General features: G+C 37.8%; 1 protein-coding gene across 1 annotated transcript in view; it reads left to right on the top strand.

Annotated features, from left to right (window-relative positions):
• The window catches only part of TAPT1 (transmembrane anterior posterior transformation 1), a 70798-nt gene that overhangs the window by 33055 nt on the left and 23814 nt on the right, over positions 1 to 13929 (top strand). The window contains exon 4 of the mRNA XM_031942740.1: positions 12743 to 12905. Within this exon, the coding sequence (XP_031798600.1) occupies positions 12743 to 12905 (163 nt within the window). The remainder of the gene's footprint in view (positions 1 to 12742; positions 12906 to 13929) is intronic.

The raw sequence follows: 13929 nt of genomic DNA, 5'->3' as shown, positions 1-13929 counted from the left end.
GAGAGACAAGAGACAGAAACATGGAGGAAAAAAATCTGAAAAAATAAATTACCCTTATGCTTTTTTTAAAAAAAAGACTATAAAATATGCTCTCTGTAGTCAATATAGAAAGAGTTGGATTTACTTCTGCCTTTCTATATGTTTACATACAGAGAGAAGATTCATTTCTTCATTACATGGTAGCTGCCTTGTAAGATTAGCTCATTTCCAGTATCATCGCAAAGAATCAGGATAACATCCATGGCACAAAGATTAATCAGGGAGCCTTGTGGGAGCCGAGAGCATTCTCCTCCATGATCTCCCCACTTCCAGAGAAAAGGGAAGAAAGGTTATTAGAACCTTTGATTTGTACAAAGCAGCCAAAGTAAAGCTTGAGAAAAACTAAGACAGAATTTATGATGACCAGAATTTATATATCCATTTCTGAAGTCAGATCATACCCAAGAGACCATCAACCATTTCCATAATTAAATAAGGAGGAGTATTAAAAAAAAAAAAAGAAAGAAAGAAACAAGGTGCATACAGTGAATAAGCAATTGTGGTATTTATTGTGCCGATGCTCCTGAATATGTCTCAGATCTCTGAGGCATCTAGCCCAGCCTTGGGCCCATTTCATGGGATCTCTACCTCTTTGGGTTACATATAACTTACATTGTGACTGAAAGCAGAGCAGCTGGGTCAAGCAGAGATCCTTAAGTGTTCAGAGAATCACAGGGAAGGCCCTGCTACCTGTTTCTTTCATTTCCCTTCCTGATCCAAAGTTGCTGAAGTTTTAAATCTACTTGTAGCCCATTGTTAATCTTCTTAATGTACCCTTCTTTCAAGTGCTTTGTAAATGGACTTTTAAGAAATTTTTAAATGAAAATTTACAGTCAAGTTTTACTTCCAACCTTTCTTTTTTTAAAAGTCTTATAACCAAAATTGACACTAGAGGGCACTTGTCACATTACCTTTGAGAATACATGAAAACCTCATTGTGAAAATCATTTTCTTACTCTCCAACTTGCTCAAAACAAGCTTAATTATCAAATTCATGTAGTTGCTAATATTCATTTACCATAAGAAACAAAGGTTAGTTTAGTTTGGTTTGTTTTTAATCTGTTGCTCTGTTTGGATGAATATCTACTTGAATAGAACTTAATTATTTATTGTGGAGTATCTGCTAGACACAGTTTTGTTGATGATGAGCAAAGTGTTTTATTTATTATAATATCTGAGTGTTTTAATTGTGGTAAATATTATAGTAAATAACTAATTTGTGCTGTGATCTATTCTGTAAGTTGCTTTCTTTGAGCTATTTTATAGTTTTGTTATTTTTGATAGTTTGATGTTTTGAACTTTAAAAACTGTGAATTTTTGAAACAATAGCTTTTAATCTTTATTTTGATTTAAAAAATAGGTTTTTAAGAACATTGGCATATGTTGTTAAAAAGGCTACTCATTATGCATTAGAAATAGGAAATTCCAGATTTTAGTATTCAGAAGCTAGCTAAACATTTCCTTCTTCCTTCCTGCAGCTTTACTCCCAATGTTTTCTTCACTTTGACTGACTTGTTTCACCTATAGTCATACTATAATATTTCATCCTTTGTGTTACATCTCTTTCAGCAAATAAAATTTTCCATCTGTTAGGTTTTTTTTTTTTTTTGTATTTTTAAAGGGAAAGAGGAGGTCACTCCTCTTGAATCAGTAAATAAAATTTACTTGAATCAGTAAATAAGTTGAATAATACCTGTTCTATCTTGTTTTCCTTTTATTCTATTTTCTTTAACTTGGCCTTCTCCCACTTCCTCCATAAAAGAGAGTGCTTTATCAAAACTCCTTTGAAAATTTTTGAAATAAAAGATACTTTTGTGAAATGATATCTACTTCAGGTGCAGTGAGTAAGATGGAAGTGCTAATAGTCATTTCATTTAGTCTTTTTACATAGGGAAATATTGGGAGAAAAGAGAGAATGTTAGAAAATTTTAGGTTAACACCACATTGTTTAGAAGCAGACATTTTTGGTTCTTAGAATTAGCTATTTTCATTTACTCAGATGGCTTCTGGTATTGAGCACTACCAAAGTCTGCCAATGCCCAGATCAGCATCTGCTTTAGAATCTTATCCTTAAATCATTTCCCCCATCTTCCATAAGTTTCCATTTATCCTGATATTAATCACCATGTGCACATATATTCTTTATTTCAATAGCATCGAAAGATAGGTTTTGATAAGGTAGCAACCTACTTTAGATCCCCTAAGTCAATACCACTTTCATCCCGATTCTTCAGAATTGCAGCAAATTTTGCTAGCATTGTCAGGAATTTAGTAAGTAGTAAGCCTTCTGTAAGCACGCCAGAAGCACCGAGTGACTACTCTATGCCAGGCACGAAGGCAGCAGCTTTTGCTCTCCGCAGCTCACTGTCACTGTAGAATTGTCTGCTTCAGTATCTGTCACAATTGCTCTCTTCAGATAGGAGCTTAATGTTTGTAATCAAATTATACTAATAAATAGCTGAAATAAATATTTAATTCGAGGCTGTTTACTATAAAGTAGCAAATAAAGGATGAAAAATGGTTTCCTTGACACTTCCTTATTGTATGATACTAAGTTACTTCTCAAACTTGGGTTCAAAAAATCAACTTCTCAAGCATGAGATGGGCTTAGAGAACAGTGTGAAAAAAGACTGGAGTTTTCCATTGGAAAACAAGCTTGATCTGAGCCACTAGTAAATCAGTAAATAAGTTGAATGATATTTGATATAATTTAATCAACACAGAAGCCAGCGTGATCTTGAGCTAAATTAAGACAATGTTCACTTTCAGGAATATGGAGGTGAGAGGTCCTTTGCATTAGGTGCTGGTTAGACCGTATTCAGAACACTGTAGTCATTTCGGGGTGTCCCAGTGTAAGCTTTGGTGAGCTGGAGAACATTCAGAGAAGAAGGTCCTTGCTGAAGGAACTGGGGATGTTTAGCATGGAGAAGAGAAATGCTGGAGGAATCTATATTTGAAGGGCTTGTGTGATAGGACCTGACAAGACATAACAAAGAGCAGTGGCTGGAAGTTACAGAGAGACACTTTGAAGACTTTGTAAGGAAAAGTTGGGTCATTGTTAGAATAGTCCAGAAGTGTAGCGGTCTGCCACAGGAGGGGCCCAAGCCATCACTAGGCTGCTGCCTCGTCACGGTGGACCTCTCTTGCATGCGGGTTGGAGTAGTTGAGTGCTCTTACAGGTCTGAAATTCCATAACATGTTGTATTACAAACTAAAAAAAGTTTCCATCTTCATAAAAAAGAGCCATTACACAGAATTATTTCCTTTTTCTTAGAGACTAGAAGCTTACTGAAAGAAAAGTTTATACATTTTGAAATCTTTATAAGAAGAGATGATCTATAGGTCTTTGCTTGTGTTCAGTTGTTAACTAACAAATCCTCATTTCTTGAAAAGGGAAGTGGTTTCAAAGGATAAATTTTTCTACTGTCAGGTGAAGCTGTCAAGTCATTCTTTTCTTAGCAACAATTCAATCACAAATTGATCATTTCTATACAGTTTTTTAGTTTTACTGATACTGTAGCTGATCTACTTTACCCTTAAAAGTTGTACATTTTGATTTGATATAATTATTGAATGAAAGAATTTTAGGGCAAAATGTCACCTACTGTTAAAAAGTTTTTCTTCAAAAAATTTCTCTTTGCAGTGTTAAGTGGTTTCATTTTAGCTTCTTTATTTTATGTACAGTTTATTATTAAAACTATTCTATGAAATTAATAGAAAAAATAGGCTTTTTAGAATAGAAAAAAAAGTTGGGGTGTTTTTTGTTCTCTAACTTAATTTTTTTTCTTGCTAATTCATCCTAACTATATAGTTAACTCTTATTTTCTTGAGGCCTTTGGGGGAACTAAATACATTCTTATCAAACTACTTCCATCAAAGAATTCTGGTTCATCTTCAGATTCTAAAACTATAAATTGAAAGGATTTGAGAATCTCTTATTAGATTTTCTTTCATATTATATATCGATATCTTAAAGATTTTCAGTTTTCTAACTGACAGTGTCTTCTTTAAAAATTCTCTTTTAAAAATGCAATTTACTGCCCAGGTTCAGTGGGATATGTCACCTGTAGGCCTTCCTGTCAGAGGAGGCAAGGCTGGTGTTTAAACATGAATTTGGAAGTTCTGAGCCTCAGTAAGGCTGAAGCTGATTGGGTATCTGCTCTGTGTGGTGATCCCTGGCAACAGAATCTGTCAGGCTGCCTACAAAGGCTAGCTGGCCCGGGTAGGTCAGAAGAAGGACTGAGGTTAAAAGCTTCCATGGTAGTCAGCATTTTGTCAGCCTGTTAGGAGCCACTACACCTCCTGCCAGGGCAAGAGAGGAGACCCTGGCTCAAAATTTAAAAAAAAAAAAAAAAAAAAAAAAAAAAAAAGGACAAAATTCAACTTTATTTTTTATGCACAAGCTTGATTTTTGGTGTGCCCTGTTATTGCTGCCACTAAAATTCACATAGAAAAAGCTCTTTGTAAAATGCAGGGAGGAAGCCAATGTGTTTCCTTTTACTGCGGCAGAGCCATCTTTCTTTTTTCTTTAAGTAGCTTATAAGGTCAGGTACATATTTACTATTTTCGCTTCATAACATCAAAATTTGTTGTCCACCTTTTCCTCACGATTCCCCTCTTGCGTAGGGTAGCAACATTACAACCTTCTCTCTCTCTTTCTCTCTTGTAAATCAGACCCAAGGGAGGAGCCCTTTCACTTCCTTTATAGGATGGATTATGGTGTCACAGGGACTCCTTGTGGTGAGTAGACCCTGATTTTTCCTTCTATGCTCTTGGCCAACTTGACATAAGTTCAAATTCATATCTGTCACAATGCAAAAGTAAACAGCTTAGGCAGCATTAATCATTTGGTGTGGAAATATGCTTTTCATGTGTAAGAATGCAGTTTAGTTCCCTGAAGTATTTGTAGCTCACAATAATAGCTTATTTTTTAAATGTATAAATTGTTTTATATACCTCACTTCTCCTAACATCAAGAAAATAACTATAAAAACTAATCCTTGATTATTTTTGGGCTAGCCTCAAGCATATTCTTTAACTTGTCTGTTTATGCTAAATATGGTCCCTATTGTGTAATTATAATAACATCTAGTTTATGTGATCAAAATATTTCACCCAAAGAAATTGATTTTTAAAAATTCTCTTTTTTAGAATAGTTTGAAATAAATTTAAGTTCCAAGGAACCCTTAAAATTTTTAATTTAATAATAACATATTCATTTGCTGTTAATAATTTGTTTTATCATAGAATTTAGCTATTGATTATAGTATTTGGATTCAAGAACATTTGAACGTTTCCATCAACTCATGAAACATCTTAGAAATAAATCTTTGTGTGTGTGTGTATATGTGCATATGTAAGTCTTCCTATACACATGGGCACATATACATATATGTACATATTAATCACAAGTTTTAAGTATAATTCATAGATATTTAAAAATTTTAGCTTCTGATTTAAATCCTTAAATATCTTTAAATTCATTCAATGATCTTCACAAGTAGCTGAAAAATCAGCCTATGCCAAGAAAAAAACAATTCAGTAAAGGGGCCACAGGTTTTATTACAAAATGAAACTTGCAATAGTGGTCTGTTGACATTTTAACTTCCACATTTATTTTATCATATGTTTGATACCCTTTGCCTTTATATTTCAAATTAAACATAAGAATTATTTCATTCTGTCTCTCCTTTTGCTGTCCTCTCTCTCCCTTCTGTCTATTCTCTTTGAATTACTTTGCCCATCTCAGTTCACAAAACTGTCTTAATTGTGGCTGTGACATGAGAGGACCAAAGAGGAAGAATAGGAAACCAAGTAGAAGGAAGAAGTAAAAGGAGATAAGGCCAGACTTGGGTCCTTTTCTCTAAAACTTTCCATTTTTGCCCCTTAGCTGGTAGGGCACAGAAATAGATGGTACTCCCAGCACCTGATAATGTGCCTGGCACATAGTAAGAAATAGTAAATTGATTTATTGATTAATGACTACAGAAGCCTGACAACCAACCATGGAAGATGTTGTGCCAAAAGGATGGAGTATTTTGTGTAAGCCACACTTGTAATTAATTTGGAAGACTGAAGTTTTTTTCAGATTGGCTCCTTGTATAAGTTTACTGAATTTATGAGAGATTATTTGGAGTGTTAATATTGCCTCAAAATTTCTTTATACAAAAAGCAAGAAGTAGATAGAAAGCTGGGCTAGGAGATAGACAGGTTAACTTCAGGTCCTACTCTTTCTGTCGGTCCATTAGTGGGTCTACATCTCAGTGCAGCTCTTTAAACTGCTAGCTACAGAAGAGTCCCTGATCTGTATATATCCTGCAGTGATGAAATCAAAGGGCCACACAACTCCTCCCCCCCTCACCTTGTCCCATCTTGGTCCTTTCCTCTGTGTTCCCCCCCCCAAAAAAAAAAAAAAACAGATAAAATTGAGACAATTTATGTTCTGGCTAAAAATCAGGGATCCATTTCCACTTTGTTCTCTAACCTGAGATTTTTTTCCCCCATTTCTGTGCATTTGTAATGTAGTTGTTAGGATTTTAAGTCGCAGTTTAGTTTATGTCAACATTTGTGATGAAAAACTAATATCTGAAGTAGATTGTTGGAAAAATATTTCAAAATTATTCATCTTTTTCAACACTAGAGAAGGAAATACTATTCTCACATTGTTTCAAAGGCACAGAGGAAAAGTAATTACAATGACAAAAAGTACTATCTTTGACCCAAGTTATTGGAGTTACATACACACACACACACACGATATTGTAACACTAGGTCTTTTTTAATTTTTAGATTCTATACTATCTTTAATATGCCCACACAAAATTTTGCAAAAGCCTAGCCTTTAAAAGCAATTGTGGTTCAAATTTAAAATTTCCTCTTTGTTTATCAAGGGTATTTAGATGAAAACAAAACTTTTGTTTCTCGAGAGTCCACCTGTTTTTTCCAACTCTTCAGTTAAGTCATGATCTTCAGTCTGAATATCATAGACATCTCCATGACATCCAATTAAGAGATTATAACAGAGTGTGAATTTCTACAATCACATAAGCAATTCACCTCTGTGGAAATTTGCAGTGAGTTTGTTTGGGCTAGAAATTAGAATGAAGTTGAAGTTCTGGACTGAACATTAACCATGTATATGTGTACACACACACACATACACACACATACATCTATAAACATATGTTCTTATTCCAAATGTATGCTAAATAAGGAGCTAAAAGAAAAAGTTTGATTTAAAAATATATATATATTTTAAAAAGGATTGTAAAATAATGTTCCTATATTTTAATAAGATTTTTATTTTATATTTGTAAATATATTTTAATATTTTAATAGATTTATTATATATTTTAATAGATTTAAGGTTGGGAGGGACCTTAGAGACCAGCTAATCTATTCCCCTAATGTTACAGATTAGGAAACTGTAGTTCTCATCTACACACAGTCACCCTCTGCCTGGTGCTGATTGTTGGTTCATGTTCCAGAAACCATTTCAAAAAGACAATGCTGGAACAGTCAAAGTTGCGTGTATGTAGATGAAAAGAAGGGAATTAGATGCTCACAGAACAGCCACAGCACAGGGAGAGAGTTGGACATCCATCTCACCCAGTTCTCCTCCGATGAGGTTCAGAGAGATTGAATGAACTGCCCTTGATTCAGAGCAAATGACAAAGCCACAATTTAAACCTACTTTTTCTTACTCTGAATGAAGCTCTCTGCTCCTTTTAGGTGCCATAGGTTTGCAACAATTGAATAACTGAATTTTAAGGGTAGCCATTCTTGTCTCAGTAATTCCTGTTGAATGTACCCAGGGATCTGTCCATGAGTATAGTCATGGCAACATTTTTATTTGGGATTTGATAAATGCATAGATGGCATAGATTATCAGATTTGCTGATAAAGTTATACATTTGAAACAAAATTGAAGAGGATCAGCTGACACAAATCAGAAATCTCCACAGCTTAGAACACTGTGCTGAATATAACATGTAAAATGTAAAGTACAAATTGTATCAAACTCAGAACTTCACAAGGCCTCTTCAGTGAGAATCTTGATTACTTAAAAAGGATCAGGCTAATAGTTCCCATGGGGAAAACCAAAAGGATGAAAAATATCTTGTGTACAGAGTATTAAATGCATTAAATGCCTAATACATTGAGTTATATATACACACATCACTGTACTCTATATATCTCAGACACTGTTCTACACCCAGAATGGAATAAGAGGGGCAGATGCCTCAAGTTTGCCATGAGAAACTGCTCAGTGCTTTTAATGATTTCAGATAACTCCTCTCTAAAAAATAAAATGACCATTTTAAATACTAATTTCTCTGGATAAAGTACTCAGATTTCTAAAGAATTCAAATTGAGAGTGATTCAAAAGTCACTGAAGAGACACTTGATGAATTTAAGTAAATTGTAGCTTGTATCCACTGACCTATTCACAAGAAGTGACATGAGGTGTCAAACTAGAGGCCTGCAAGACTCCCAAGTGCTGACTAAAACATTAAAATATCATTGAGAGTTATTTAATAAAATAAGTAAAAATTTAGTATAATTCAAATAGCATTAATTTGTGGTTTTCTAATTTGTTTAAATTTGATACCACTGGTGTAAGGAGCATTACTTGGGGAAAGTACGATTGGAAAAGAAAGTGGATTGGTTAATAACATGATTTTGTGAGGGGTAACAGATGGATAGTCAAGTTCTACTTTGCTAAAAAATGTAAAAAATATTTAAAGAAGGTCTGTAACATATGGAGAGTTAGCTGCCCGTGGAGTCCTTGGGAGCACACGTATAAGAATCACAGAGGATGAGACAGCATTGAAGGGTTGCAATCTGTGCTAGTGGAATAGCATTCATATTAAAGAGTGTTTGAACCTATTGAGGTAAATGTAAAGTGTTATTTTGAGATTTCAGATACCAAGTTCATGAGTGTGAGACGGCAGAGGGGTAACCAAATAGCTCTTAGAAAAAGATCTAGCTATTTTAGTGGATTTGAGAACTCCGTGGAAGTTCATGGTATTTTGTAGCAATTAAAAAGCTGATGATCTCTTAGGCAGCATCGAGTGGGCTTGGGTCTAGAGCAGAAGTGTCGCACTCACGATCAAAATTCAAATTAAGAAATGTTTAACAAAGTCAATAAAAATACCACATCGGTAATACTAATCTGTGGCTTTCCCAGTCACTTAGAGGCCTTTAGGGATCACTTTCTGCTTCAGTTGAGCAGGTGGGTGATATAACCTGCTCTCATCAGGCTTCATTTAAACCCCAGATTGGATGTCCCCTCGGGCGTTACCCCAAAGGTGACATCTAAAAAACAGAATTCCTCTTTTCATCCAATCAGTCCCTCTTCTCAACGCCCCGGGTCTGTTGAGGGTCCCATTGTCTTCTAGGCACCCAAATCGATAATCCTGGCATCCTTTCCGGCTCCTTCCTCCCCCTCAGCCTAAATGTCCAAGCAGTCGCCCGCCTTCTCCATTTTATCCACGTTGGTCTTTTTCTCTCCACTCATGCAGACACCACCTTGCTTCCCATCCCTGTGACCTCTTGTCTGAACTAGTCCTGTTGCATCTTCGTTGGTTTCCCTCCCTCAGTCCTCTCCCTTCTTCAGTGCATCTTCTACCCACCTGGCAAAGTGAGTTTTCCTAAAGAGCAAGAGAGACAGAATACCTTCCCTGCTCAATAAACTTCTGTGGCTCCCTCCGATCCTAGGGATCAGGCCCAAAGCTCTTCTGTTCCAGCTTCCCCTCTCAGCCTTAGAACCTAGCACAGACTGTTGGCTCTCCCAGAGGGCTTTTACTCTTCTTCATGCTCATGCTCAGCTCTCTCTGCTCCTGGTGCCTTTGAACTTCTGTCTTCCACCCCTAGAAAGAATTCACTCCTTGAACCTTTTCTTTAGCTTTGAGGGTTTCCTTCATTGCTCACCTTCATTATAGCAAGACTTGATAGTTAAGTAGGCTGGAGTTATTGTGAAACGAAGGTCAGGAGGGTGCAAAGGGACAAACATTAAGGGAGTGGGCTGAGAGGAACCTGGTTTTGAATACTAAGATGTCGAGTGCTAGAACATGCCCTTCTCCAGCAGCTTGGAACAAGTGTCATCTGAAGAAAGTTGCTAGCATTGAAAGTGAGCCAGAAATCTGAAGGAAAATCCCCAACTTGATGGAAATTCAGAACCATCATTTGTGGGTTTTAAACATAGATTTATCTGGTGGGCTTAGATGAGGTTTGATTTGGGGTATTTTTCCCCAACAATAGACAACTTTGCATGTGCTAACATGACATCTCCAGGTAGATTTATGGAATGGGGAGTTTTTAAAGGTTTACCCAGATGGCTACGTGTGCTGCAGTGAACCTCATAGACCTCCTGAATCTGGACAGTTTTTCCCCAATTCACATTATGGATTTTTGGTTTTTGTTTGTGGACACAGAGTTAAGCCTATTTATGGGCCTAGAGGCTTCTCTCCACAGAGCCGAGTCCTCTGAGTCCCAGTCCAGCTCAGAACTGCCGAGTTTGAGCGCCCGACCAGGAGCCTCATGATGAACGCGCCGCCTCATCTGGCGCGTCACACTCTTTGGTGACTGTTGTTTGTGCAACTACTAATAGATGGAGAAACATGTGTTACTGAGGGGAGAAGACAGCAGACCTCAGTCCTAGGCCCTTTTCCCTTCTGTCCTACTGCAGTGCAGCTGAGCTTGGTCCAGATGAGGAAAACATACGCCTGGGATACTTACGTGTATATGTTGCCTGCACACACACACACACACACACACACACAATCTGAATCAAATTGGGGAAATCGGTGTTTCAGGGTTGAAAAGCAATGTCTTTTGGTTGGACAATTCAGTGTGCTTTGTGATGGCTTTAAATTAGTGATCTAATTTTTGTATTCCACATAAATATAAATGTAATTTTATAAAGTGGCCACAAAGGATATACCCTTTTGCTAAGTAAACTAAGCAATATGTAACTTAATTGCTTTTTCTTTTCCATTCTTTTAACTTCTTATTCTATTTTCCTATGACGTGTCTCCCAAGTATAATAACCATTTAAATTTGTCTGCTTTAAAAACCAGAAGAGATCTTTGTGTTTTAAAAGTACCAGTTATGTTATCATTTTTCCTATGGATTTCTGTTTTAGTAGTTATTAACTATAAAAATGATAGGAATTTTTTCTTTAAAAATCTAACATAAAGGACAGCCAGATGATGCAGTAGATAGAGCACTGGCCCTGGAGTCAGGTATCCTGAATTCAAATTCAGCCTCAGACACTTAAGACTTCTAACTGTGTGACCCTGAACAAATCACCTAGCCCCAACTGCCTCAGCCAGAAACAATTTCAATATGAGATATTTCTATTTACAATAGGAATGGTGTTTTTTCATTGGGCAATTTCTACAAGATATTTTCTCATCTGGCATCTCTGACATTTTCTCATTAAGTCAGTATGAATGCATGCTGGGAGGAGGAGATGGTATATGATACAATTCAAAAATCATTGGGCTTAAAGTCAGAAGGCTTGGTTTCTGGTGCCTTAAATGTCTTTGGGTATTTATTTGTTCAATCTTGATTCATTTAACCTTTCCCTTTTCTTATCTGTTAAATAAGGATGTTGGCCTGGATGGTCTTTAAGATCTTTTTTGCCTCCAAAATTGTGGGAATCTCTAACGATTGGATAAAGCCATGAGGGGAGGGAGAGAAAAAATACACCAGAGACACAGGAAAGTCAAAGCCACTTGGGTGAGGAAAGAATACCATCCATATCCTGTATGTATGTGTTGTGTGTGTGCGTGTGTGTGTGTGTGTGTGTGTGTGTGTGTCGGGGTGGGGGGAGGTAGGGAGTATGACCATAGCCCAGACCAGTCACAGGGTAATAGTTGTGGGAATGGGGGTAGTCCAGCCCCAGACAGTGCAAACCCCCACTGGTCCTGCTCTGACAGTGCTTTATCTCCCATGAGACCCAGCTGTTCTTTTGGCTGCTTCAGAATGAGCTTCATATTTTAATTTTATAATCAAATGGCAGTCCCAATAAATCTCGGGTTCCATTGATATTCTTTCCATTCCCACGACATCATTAGCAATAGTAACAGTGAGTTTGTCAAAACTTACTGTTTTATATGTAATATTTTATGCTCCCCATTTTTACACTGGAGAAGCAGTGTGGGGTGATGGGTAGGGCCAGGTGACCTGGACCCTCATTTTCTCTCTATGTGATCCTGGGGGGATCACTTGGCCTCTGTAACTTTCCTGATCTGTCCAATGTCTTAGGAGTACTCTACCTCTAGGACTGTTGTAAAGAAACGGGATTGTAAAAATGGAAGTGCTGTCAAGATGTGAATTCTTAGTATTACTCTCTGATACCCTCATAGTGGCTCCAGATGATTCACTTTGACTTTGCTTGTAATTTAGATTTGTGTGCATTAAAGAATAATTGGTGTTCTTCCCTGTGTTCCACTCTTAGGCCAACTGAGGCCATTTTTTTCAATCTTTTTTTTTCCTGAGACAATTGGGGTTAAGGGACTTGCCAGGGTCTCACAGCCAGGACGCGTTAAGTGTCTGAGGTCACATTTGAACTGGAGGCCTCCCGACTTCAGGGCTGGTGCTCTGTCCTCTGTGCCACCCAGCTGCCCCAAGAGGGGCTTTATTTTGAAACCCCATAAACCAGACCTGATGTTTTCATTGCATTTCTCTATTTCAGGGACAGACGTTTGCTCCAGCCTGCTCAGATCTGTGACATCTTGAAGGGTGTGATATTGGTCATTTGCTTCTTCATGATGCACTATGTCGATTACTCCATGATGTATCATCTGATAAGGGGACAGTCTGTTATCAAACTTTATATCATCTACAACATGCTGGAGGTAAGGGCACGACAAGTCCCTGTGGGGGTCAGTTTTCACATCTTGCCATCAGTAATTGTGTTTTAAGTTCAATGTGTGTGAAACAGAAGAGCAAGTGTTAAATACCATAGGGAGAATGAAGCTTTGGTTTGGGTTTTGTTTAGTTCTCAGATCAACGAGTAATAAAATGACGTCTTCAATTTGCATTCTTGATAAAATGGAAGTAACTGCTTGGGAGTCACTTTCAAATAGAAGGGCTTTTTGGTAATGTCACTCAGTGACATTAGTGAAAAATGCTCTCTTTTAAATATGTTGGGAACATCTGTCACCTTGTGAGAACATCACAAGGGAAAAATCCCACCTGCAGAAAACATCAAATGCGAATAAGGAAGGTTTTTGCTTTCTACAATTTTAAATTTCCTTACTTTTCCCTGGGTTGATTTAATCTGTACTGGACACAGTCTCCCCGGGCCCAGCGATCCGGCTGCCCTGGTCGCTGCCCACCATGTCTCCCAAGGCCAGGAGCAGCAGCCCTTCCCGGCCCCCTCAGACTTTACTACCCCCTCCCCTTCGGGATGATTCCCATTCACTCCCCCAGTTAGCAGGCACCTTCTTTGCAGGGAGGGGCCGCTTTTGCCTCTGTGTGCCCGTGTGTGGCATAGTGCCCAACCCAGGTGCTTGACAAGTACCCGACAATAGACTCCTTGTGCTGGGAGGGTGGAAGCTCTCTGAAGGCCCAGGCTGTTACCATTCCTGTCTTTGTGTCCCCAGTGCCTCCAGGAGGTGCTTAACAAATGCTTTTTGAATTGAAGTAGGGAGGAGAGAGGCCATTTGGGGGCACCAGAGTGCACAGAACACCAGGCCGGGAGTCAGTTCAAATGGGCCTCAGGTACTTCCCAGCTAGTGACCCTGGGGAAGATGTTTAAGCCTGCCTCAGTTTTCTGATCTGTTAAATGAGCTAGAAACAGAAATAGCCAATCCCCCTCCAGGATCTTTACCAAGAAAACCTCAAATGGGGTTTCAAAGAGTTGGACAGGCTGAGCCA

This window comes from Sarcophilus harrisii, chromosome 6 (genome assembly GCF_902635505.1).
Source record: "Sarcophilus harrisii chromosome 6, mSarHar1.11, whole genome shotgun sequence".
In the NCBI taxonomy this organism is placed as follows: Eukaryota; Metazoa; Chordata; class Mammalia; order Dasyuromorphia; family Dasyuridae; genus Sarcophilus; species Sarcophilus harrisii.
This window is presented reverse-complemented; position numbering and strand designations above follow the sequence as displayed.